At 44.2% G+C, this 11,167-nt stretch overlaps 1 protein-coding gene across 1 annotated transcript; it reads right to left on the reverse strand.

Annotated features, from left to right (window-relative positions):
• Nucleotides 1-7,576: 7,576 nt before the first annotated feature.
• Nucleotides 7,577-8,251, reverse strand: LOC131604816 (uncharacterized). The gene has a single exon (XM_058877232.1). It carries the CDS (start codon nt 8,249-8,251, stop codon nt 7,577-7,579), a length of 675 nt encoding a protein of 224 aa, XP_058733215.1.
• Nucleotides 8,252-11,167: the final 2,916 nt, after the last annotated feature.

The raw sequence follows: 11,167 nt of genomic DNA on the forward strand, positions 1-11,167 counted from the left end.
AAGGAAATTAATTAATCAATTAAAATAATAAAATCCAAAAAATTAAATATTATTTAATTTTAAAGCTTAAGATTATTTTAAATAATTATTATGATTTTTTTTAAAATACAAATTTTTACCTAAAATGAGAAGGAAAACTAAATTTTTTTTAAATCTTTTTATGTTGTGATTTTTTTATATATTTTTATGAATAAGATGGAAAAGAAGTGGAAAAATAATATTTTAAAAATGTCTAATTAATAATATAATGATTAAAATATTATTTTTGTGATTTTTTGAATAAAAGACTAATAAAATAAAGTTAGAAATAAATAAAAGGGAGAAATGTCATAAGTGAGATTCGAACTCGGACCTCTTGTAACACCCCAAATTCTACCCGAATATATCATGCGAGAAATCAGAGTATTTTAAAAACTATCAACAAGCATTTGGGATATCACATTTACTTCATATAACAACTCATAAACAGATACATAGCACTTTAATCTCAGAGAAGCACAAAACAACTTATAACAGCTCTTAGACAAACCAACTTCATTTTAATATGCAGCGGAATCATAACATTCAACTTTATAAACAAATCATCTTATTTAATCGGAAACAACTTCAAATATCATAGTCCTTCTCATTATCCAATTTGGAACTGAACAACTAAAACATGAACAACATAGAAACAACAATATAGACTACCCCCGAGTGCTACGTATCAGAGTGACACACCAACCGGACACGATAAAGCTACAAACTTCCACAGCTATACTTGAGTACCTGCCCATTTCCCATGGTAGGGGAAACATCAGCAGAAGGGGTGAGATATCAAACAGTATAAAGGAAAGTATGATAATAGATATAGCAAGATAATATCATACACAATTCACCACTTCTCAATATAAGCAATTTGCATCACGACAACAACATGGATCATATATTCCAACTTATACACATATATCATTAATACATATATATTCACAGTCTCATCATATATGTTTCATTCACGTACATCATATCTACAACACATCAATAATCAATAACAAATGAATTCAACTTCACAAACTATGCATCCACACATCATAACAATGAATCGAATGCAACTCGGTATACAAACTCGAATGCGACTCAAGCTATGCGTATGCATGTGGTACCAATCGGAGCTTCAGCCCCCGTCACCAATTGCCATTTGGCCCGTCATGTTTGCCATAGTTTTCAGGTCGTCATGTTTGCCATAATTTTCAGGCCGTCACAGAGTATGCATATGGAATGTAACTCGACAAACAAGACAACACAACATACTCATCAAAATCACATATCGTCATGAGGCATAAGCCTATATCATAATCACATCACCATTTATTCGAGGTAATTCACGTCACTATAATATTTCATCTTCACTTAGTCACAAAATAATCCTCACAAATATATACAACATCACGTATTCACAAAATCGTCACAAATATAAAATTCACATATCATCAAGATCATTACAATTATCATCATGTTTCGGCACATCGGCACAATTACTCAATTTCACATATTAACACAGTCATCACAATTATCATCATAATCTACTAAACTAACGACAATTAGCTAGGATTCATACCATAAGGTTAATCACATAACAATGCACAATAATAATCATATTGGCAATCACAACATTACTTGCAACAAAGACATCCAAACCGAAATCACAATTTTTGGTCAATTCTCAAAATAATCTCAATATGTCAATATGTCAAGTAAATCAAATCGACTTTTAATCATTAACTAAATCAAGTAGAAATAATGTGAATTATCAAAACAACATCATTGGCATAACAATATATTATTCTCAACTTGAATATTCAACCAAAACACAATTACGGTCAATTTCTCAAAATAATCTCAATATGTCAAGTAAATCAAATCGACTTTTAATCATCAACTAAATCAAGTAGAAATAAGGTGAATTATTAAAACAACATCATTGACATAACAATATATTATTCTCAACTTGAATATTCAACCAAAACACAATTACGGTCAATTTCTCAAAATACCGTAATTTACCGATAAACCGAATAATTGGTTCAAGTCCAAGTATATTCCAATCGCATAGGCTTATTGGAATTAATTCAACTAATAATTTAATAATTCAACTAATAATCAAACTATATTAATTTCAATTCAACTATTATATTTCTATTCCATTATTTTCCAATTCTACAACCAAAACTCATTATTTCACTATCAATGGTTTACCCAATACAAACACAACATTCTAATACAAATAGATTGTCAATTGCACACAACTTATCACATTTATATCATCACATTTCAACAAATCATCAAATACCCAAAATTGCAACATAGAAGAACATGGATATCAAAGTATAGAATCAAACCCACCATAACATACTATCATACAACCTTTTAGCATGAAAGAACCCCACCCTTACCTTGGCAAATATGGACTCTTTCACCATAGCTCTAAGCTTTTCTCCAAAATAAATCCTTCAAACATAATTTAGAGACACACCTAAAAACCAGTTCGGAAACCAGCTTATCAGACGCACTTAAAACCCTCAAAATCAAAATCGCTCCAGTCAGAACTTACCTCTATGAGTCAGGAACGTTGTTCCAAAACCACGCGACGATCCAACGGTTGGATTGAGAGATTCATCCGTTTTGCTAAGGTGACTCAATGCTGAAACTTGCTGCGAAAATGAGGTTTCTTCTATCTTTTCTCTTCCACCATTGTTCTCTTCCCTTTTGCCTCTTTTCTCTTCTTCGTATCTTTTCCCCCAAATGAAAATAGTAACCTCTAAAACCCTAAACTTCTCTTACTATCTCACTTATGTCAATTGGGCTTAACCCACCAATCCATCCATTATGTTTCTATCACTTAGGCCCATTTAGTTATATCTCTCTAATTACTCAATTAAGCCAAATAACACAAACACACACTCATAATTAAATACTTAAATAATTATTATATCACATAATAACTAAATAAATAAAGAATTATTAAAAATGTTTGTTATTTTGTTGTGATGGGGGGAATGCCACCCGTTTTTGGTTTGTAAGTATATCACCGGCTCGGCCTTTATGGTCGTTAGTCGGGCATTTTCGGGCTGCCTGCTCGAATTTAATTTGAACGTACTTTATTTTTAACCCTTTTATATGTTGTGTTCGTTTATCGAAGTCTGTGCACAAGCGTTTTGACTCCTTGGGCGGCGTGTCGCTGATTTCCAAGGGTTTCACCTTTTAATGCTTTGTTTGTTTCCCAGGCGCCTTTCTTCCCTTTCTTTTTCCTATAAAAGGAAGTCTCATGGGCCTTTTCTTCTTCACTTTTTTGCAGGAATGGGAGGCGCAAAGGGGAAAAAGGTTTCTACAGTTTCTCGCTCTCGCAGTGCGAAAGGGGTGAAGAAGGAGGAGGTTGCTGTAGGGTCCGTTTCACGTTCTCAGGGGGCTCGTGGTTCGACCGCGCAGGCCCGATCCTCAGGTGTGAGGGTGGTGACCAATGCAGATGGTACGGAGACGGAGTGGGACGAGGATTGGTACCAGTACCTCCACTCGGAGGAGTTCATTCGTCGGGCAGAATAATGTTTTTTGCTTTTGTTAAATGCATGTATTTTGTAATTTCTGTCGACGATAAATAAAGTGCCGTTGTTGTTGTAGTTTCTGCTCGCATTTTTGCTAGTTAGGAGAATTGCTCGTTTATAATGTATTGATCGCCAAGTGTGTGGAACTATGGTCGATGGCTGAGGACAAGTGCCTGACGAGGGTGAGTCCCAGGTCGCGTTGTGTTGGGCTCTGGGTCTCATGGCGTGAACGGTCCCCTCGCGAGCGGGGTGTTCTGTCGTCATGGTACTTGCTTAAGACGGAGATGCTTGGTATTCGTGCCCCCCCGAAGGACAAGGAGTCTGCTCGATTAAGGGAGCGGGCTTTTGTCGTTTTGTTTCATTATGAGGTGCTTGGCATGTGCCCGGGACTCACCTGTGTTCTGAGCGTCTCTGTCTCCTAGATGTAATATTGTTTGAGTTTTTCAGCGTTCCAAGGTCGAGCGAGTTCTTCTCCTTGTAAGTTTTCTAAGTAGTATGCCCCGTTTTCGGTCTTTACTCGGACACAATAGGGGCCTTCCCAGTTCGCGGCTATTTTGCCCTCGTAGGAATCTTTATGGTTTCTTTTGAGTACCAGACTGTCTATTTTGAACTCTCGTCTGATGACTTTTGTGTCATGTCTTAGGGCAATTTTCTGTTTGAGCGAAGCCTCGCGTAGAGCGGCTCCTGTTCGGATTTCTTCGACCAGGTCTAGATCTTCTATGATGGCCTCAAGGATGTCCTCCTCCTTGAGTGGTTCCTCGACGCGCCTGGTGGGCACGTGTACCTCGACGGGGATCACGGCTTCTGTCCCGTACGTAAGCCGAAAAGGAGTCTCCCCGGTGGTAGACTGTGGGGTGGTGCGATAGGCCCAGAGGAGGCTGTCCAGTTCCTCGACCCATCCTTTTTTTATTTCGTCCGACCTCCTTTTGAGGCCCCTTAGGATTACTCTGTTAGCGGTTTCGGCTTGCCCTTTTGTCTGGGGGTGTTCGACCGACGCGAAGTGCTATTTAGTTCCTAATTTTGTGACGAATTCTTGGAAGCGTCTGTCGGTGAACTGGGTGCCGTTGTCGGTGATGATAGCCAGGGGCACTCCGAATCGGGCGAGGATGTTTCTTTTATAGAAACGTAGCACGTTCAGGGATGTGATTTTGGCCAATGGCTTGGCCTCGATCCATTTGGTGAAGTAGTCGACGACGACTATGAGGTATTTGTTCTGGTTGCTTCCAGTCACGAATGGTCCGAGGAGGTCCATGCCCCACCACGCAAACGGCCAGGGAGACGATAGAGACTTGAGTTTGTTGGGGGGTGCGAGGTGCATGTCCCCGAAACGCTGGCACTTGTCGCATTTATTTACGTATTCTTTTGCGTCGTGCTGCATGGTGGGCCAGTAGTATCCTGCCCGGAGAGCTTTCCTGGCGAGGGACCTTCCCCCTAGGTGTTGGGAGTTGATTCCTTCGTGTATTTCCCAAAGTATATGAGGAGCTATGCCTTCGTCGACACACTTGAGGAGGGGAATGGAGAACCCTCGTCGATACATTTTTTTTCCGACCAGGACATACGAACAGGCTCTTCTTCTGATGACGGATGCCTCTTTGGGGTTGTCTGGCAGGAGGTCGCTCGTCAGATAGTTGTATACGGGGGTCATCTAGCAGGACGCATCCCCGATCGCGCTTACATGCGTTAGTCCAGTTGGAGGTTCGGTGCTGGGTCTGGGAAATATCTCTTGGATCACGGAATTATTGCCCCCTTTTTCCTTGTGCTGGCCAGCTTTCACATAACATTTTCCCGGGAATTATGTTCCCTCGGGATATGCCTTACCTTGGCGTCTTTGAACCGGGCCATCCTCTCCCGTACAAGGTTCAAGTACTCAGCGAGATGGTCGCTTTTGACTTGGTATTCACCCGAGACGTGAGACGCTACCAGTTGGGAATCGGTGAATACTTCAATTTCCCCAGCCTCTAGGTCGTTTGCGAGACGTAGTCCCGCAAGTAACGCTTCGTATTCTACTTGGTTGTTGGAGGTTGGGAAAGAGAGTGATAGTGATACCTCTATTAGGGTTCCTTCTCTGTTTTCTAAGATGATACCTGCCCCGTTTCTAGACGAGCTTGAAGCTCCGTCTACGTATAAGGTCCATCTTCGGGCGTTGCAGGTCTTTGTTTCGGGGAAGGCCATTTCGGATATGAAGTCCGCCAAGACCTGTGCTTTAAGAGCTTTCCTCCCTTAATACTTTATGTCGAATTCTGAGAGTTCTAGTGACCAGCGGAGCATCCTTCCGGCCATGTCGGGGCGTCCGAGTAACTGCTTTATGGGTTGCTCGGTGCGTACGACTATGGTATGTGCTAAGAAGTAATGTCTCAGTCTTCTGGCCGCGGTGATCAGGGCGAGTGCGACTTTCTCGATCTGCTGGTACCTGACCTCGGGGCCTTGGAGCGCTTTGCTCGTGAAATAGATGGGCCTCTGGCCTTCTCGGTTTCTCGGATGAGGGCAGTGCTTACAGCTTCGGTGGCAATAGCGAGGTAAATGTAGAGGATCTCTCCGTTCTCAGGCCTTGAGAGGACAGACGGGCATGAGAGAGCTTGCTTGATATGAAAGAGGGCGCACTCGCATTTGTCTGTCCATTCGAAAGCGGTTTCCTTATGCAGGAGTTTAAAAAGGGGAAGGGCGTGCTGGGCGGATTTGGCCACGAATCTGGATAGTGATGTGAGCATACCGTTTAGGGATTGAATAGATTTCTTTGAGTTCGGTGTGGGGAAATCCGAGAAGGCTCTGCATTTATCTAGATTGTCTTCGATTCCTCTTTCTGTCAAGTAGAATCCGAGGAATTTGCCCGCTCGGACTCCGAAAGTGTATTTTTCAGGATTGAACCTCATCTTGCATTTCCGGGCCTACTCGAAGACCTTTATGAGGTGGGCGGCATGGTCGGTTTCCTCTTGGGATTTAACGATCATATCGTCCATGTATACGTCGAGCATATCGCCAATTTCTGCTCGGAATACTTTGTTCATCATTCGTTGGTACGTTGTAGTAATAGTTGCCCGATTCGGTCATGAAAGCCGTATATTTTTTTATCCATTTTAGACATGGGTATTTGGTTGTACCCAGATTATGCGTCCATAAATGATAACAATTTAAAACCCGCAGAATTATCGACTAATTTATCCATGTTAGGCAGAGGATAAGCATCTTTTGGGCAAACCCTATAAAGATCGTTGTAGTCAATGTACATGCGCCAATTTCCATTGTATTTCTTTACAAGTAAAACATTGGAGAGCTAAGTAGTGTATTTGGCCTCGGATATGAATTTAGCCTCTAAGAGGTCTTTAACAGCTAGTTCGGTCGCTGCCGTTTTCTCTAGGGATTGCTTCCTTCTCCTCTGGGTGACGGCTTTGCAAGCGGGATCAATTGTCAGGTGGTGACATGCTACTTCGGGGTCGAGGCCGGGCAACTCCGCTGTGCTCCTGGCGAATAGGTTGGCATTCTCCCTGAGGCAGGCCTTGAGATTTTTTCTGGCCAGTTCGGGCAGGTCCGTCCCGATCTTGACTCCTCTGGTCGGGTCGTCTCCGAGGGTTATCAACTCGAAATCTCCGTCGGGGATTGGTAGGAGAACCTCTTCTGATGTCTTGGTATCTGCTTTCCCCTCAGATTCTTTACGGAAGCGGCTGTCTAGGTCGATTGTGTCGATGCGAGGCATTGATTTGTTGGGCTCGGAACCATTGATGGCTGCCACATTGTCTTGAGCGGCTGCCTTTATCGAACTGAGGCCTTTGGCGAAGGCCTCGAAACATCTACTGGCTGCTTCGATGTCTCCGTGGAGCATGGCGACTTGTCCTTTAGCCGTGTAATATTTGAGTTTGAGATGCACGGTTGAGGGGACGGAGATCAGTTCGGCCAGCGTTGGCCGTCCCAAGATACATTGGTAGATTGAGGGACAGTCGATGTCTAGGAACTGGACTTTGACTCCCCTCGCGGTTTCTGCCGACCCAACCGAGACAATAAGCTCAACGAATCCCCACGTAGGGGGTGAGATGGCTGTTGTTTAGTTGCAGTGGTTTGAATAGCTGGGAGTACATAATGTCCACCGAGCTTCCTTGGTCGACCAAAATGCGGCGTACGTCAAAGTTGGCCATTCGCGCTCGGATGAGGAGAGGGATGGTCACTTTGGGTGCACCGCCCGACAGTTCTTCCCGGTAGAACGCTATAGGGGAGGAGCTTCCCTTGGAGAAGTCGAGAGTAGCGGATTTTTTCGAATTCGCTGAAATTAGCTCATCGAACTTCAATTTTACGGATCCGACAATGAGTTTGCTGAACCCTCCTTCGGAGATGACCATGGCGGAAGGAAAGAATTCCCACGGGTTGTGAGAAGAGGGGGTGGAAGACACCCTAGCCCAGTCGGGGAGGTAAAAGTCCTCCGGTCTGGTGATACTCATGGCCGCCTGCATGGCGGGCGTGTCTTCTGCTAGCTTCTCCTTGACGACCGGTTTGGCTTCCTTGGTGGCCTCTTGTTTCTTTGCGTACTGCTTCAGGTGTCCTTCTCGGATCAATATTTCTATCGCTTCCTTTAGGTGGATGCAGTCTTTGGTGTTATGCCCGTGGCCTTTGTGGAAACGACAGAACTTTGACTTGTCGATGTTTGGCCGTGCGTGCATGGACTTTGGGAAACGGACTTTGCCCATTTGAAATTCGGCGTTCGCGCATTCGTTCAAGATGCGTTCCCTAGATGCGTTTAGTGGGGTGTACTCCCGAAATTTTCCCCCGGCGAGAATAGTCTTGACGGGCGCCTTTAGTATTTTCTTCCTGCCTGGAGTTGCAGACCGCGTGAGCGGCCTCTTTCTCCATGTATTGTATGTACGCCGTCCAGAGTGGCGGGCGTCTCGATCCTGACGGATTTGGAAAAATCTGAACGTGGCCGGAGGCCTCGTTCGAGCAAAAAATTTTCCATGTGGACGGTTGTGGACATCTGCACGTCTTCTTTGTTGAATCTTTCTATGTAAGCTCGGAGCAAATCTTGTACCACGTCATGGCTCTATTGCGTAGAGTAGTCGGGAATAACCGGCATTTGATCGCGCCTGGTATCCCTCTGTAATCCAGGAGGGCGTCGATGTTCTTGATGTGCTCGTCTGGGTCGGTTGTCCCGTTGTATGTGCCTAGTGGGGGGGGGGGCTTCTCAAGACCGGTCGGCAGGGGTGCCTACAAGATTGCGTGGGATAGAGGGCCCCGGCGCTCCTCCTCCTCTTCGGTGGCGGAAGGGGTGGTGGACCGGCTACGGCTTCACCTGTGTCGCCTACGGTTGTCATCATGACTTGCAGGAGGTGACTTGGATCTTCTTTTTGGTCGAGGAGACAGGGAACGGTGCCGGGAGCGGTGGTCGCCAGATCCTTTCTTGGTAATGAGGCCTGCGTTTTCCCTCAGTGAGGGGGAACGAGGGCATTTCTTGGGGACCGCCTCGCGATAGTAGCGAGTTTTGTGGTCGGGGGAGTCTTTGAGCGATGGTTCTGCTCGAGTGATCCGATCCTGTCGTTCTGTTGTTGGATAAGGGCATTTGTTTGCGCAAGGGCGGCCAGAACGGCGACCATAGTTTGGTCCTGGGGAGTTGGACCCTTGGAGGAGAAAGGGTTTTCTAGAACCTCTTCGTGGGTGTCTTTGCCATTGGTATCTCCGAGGTGATGGACGGTGTCGTCGTGGAAACCCTTCGGGGATGGAGATGCCGTGAGGCCGTCACGAGGATGTGGAACAGTGTTTCTTGGTGGACGAATGACGACAGAGATGTCGTTCTTGTTGATCACCGTAGCATCCAAAGAAGAGGAGTCTTCGTAGTTGCCAGCCATGGGTGATGGTTGAATTTAGAGCTTTGGTTCTGAATTCTTGCAGGGGACTAGAATTGATCAAGAAGTCCAAGAAAAGGAAACTTGGGAGCTCTGGTTTCCCACAGACGGCACCATTGATCTTACCGAGCAGATCAGATGGCCAGAAACGGTGGAGCTTGAAATCCGGAGCGATTGGGGAAAAAAGGTGATTGTACCTGCAAGACACTCTGATGCCAAAGTAAGTGTTTGAACAACAAGGTACAACAAAGTGAGAGATTTTGGGTATGAAAAAGATTACCTCGCCCTCTCAAACTAGAGGGCTATTTATAGGGTTATCTTGTGCAGAAAAGGTTCCATTTTTTGAGGGCCCATGCGAGGCATTAGGCTGGAAGTACGGGAGGTGGCTGCTACCGAGCACGAGGCTTCAGCGTGCTCGGTTGGGTCTGGCATTTGCCCGGAGCGGGCCGAAGAGTGCTGACGCGTGTGTGGGCCAGAATGCCTTGGGCCAAAGAGTGGATTGGCCCAATTCAAATAATTGGGCCGGCCCAGAACACCTTTCCACCAAATTGATCCTTCTTTGGTTTAGTGCGTTGTGGACTGATGTGACCCTCTTCCCCGTAGTTGTAGCAAGTCACGGTCTTCAATCTACACTCAGCAGTAACATAACCCGCCTTACCACACTTGGAGCATTTCTTTTCGCCACTCTTGCACTCATTCCTCTTGTGTGCAGTCTAACCACAGTTATAGCACCTAACGAGAACACCAGAGTCTCCTCCACTAGGCTTTTTCCAATCACCAGCATTTGAGATTCCTTTGCCATATGGCTTACCTCTATCCATAGGCTTCTTACCCTTTTTGTCAACTAACTCGCGGGAGTGAGATGACTTCAGCTTAAGGTTATCCTCCTCAAAAATCCCACTACAATTCACCAAATCGACAAATTTGCGAATTCTCTGATACCTGATACCTTGCTTAATCTCGTCCCGAAGACCATTCACAAATTTAATGCACTTCGAGAATCCACCGGCCTCATCATTGTTGTAGTGAATATAGAACTTCGCTAGCTGATAACGCGAAAATGTATCACATATTTGGCTTGATTTATATAGATTATTTCCCTATTTTATTTTAATTAAGTTACTTTATTTTAGTATTATGCTGGTATTTCTATTGTTTCAGGCATTTTGTTCATGCAAGAAGTATTTGACAAGAGGAGAACAAATGGATTAAAAAAGTACAAATGGCGAGATGGGAGGTAAGAAGAAGAAAAGATATAAAGAATGAAAAGGCCCAGTCCAGAAAAATAGTGGAGACGCCCGTCTCCAAGGCCCACACCAAGTGGGAGACGCTCGTCTCCAAAAGCACGTAGCCCCCGCCACTTTCTCCATTAATTTAGTGGACAATTCCAAGTCTTCCTATATTTTCTCAACTTCTCACACCATGATCTCCACTATCTCCACTAATTCTCACATGATGCTGAAAGTAACTTTCACTGCCATTCACTATAAAAAGAGTCTGAGCATTCATTTGAAGGAATCTAAGTTTTAGGCGCGGAAGCGCTGTTCATAGTTTTAGGCATAAATTATCACTTTGTAAAAGTGGTAGTTTCTCACATTGTGAAACTACCACACCATTAGTTTTAGGCCTACAATTTATGTACTCTTGGATCACAATCTAGCCCACATTATTTCAAAGCTTTATTCAAGTTTCAAGATTTGTTTTGTTCGTAATTTTATTCAAGTTTGTTTCGTCTGCTTTACTTCCAGGTTTATTTATTTGCAATTA

The sequence above is a fragment of the Vicia villosa genome, linkage group LG5 (genome assembly GCF_029867415.1).
Source record: "Vicia villosa cultivar HV-30 ecotype Madison, WI linkage group LG5, Vvil1.0, whole genome shotgun sequence".
NCBI lineage: Eukaryota > Viridiplantae > Streptophyta > Magnoliopsida > Fabales > Fabaceae > Vicia > Vicia villosa.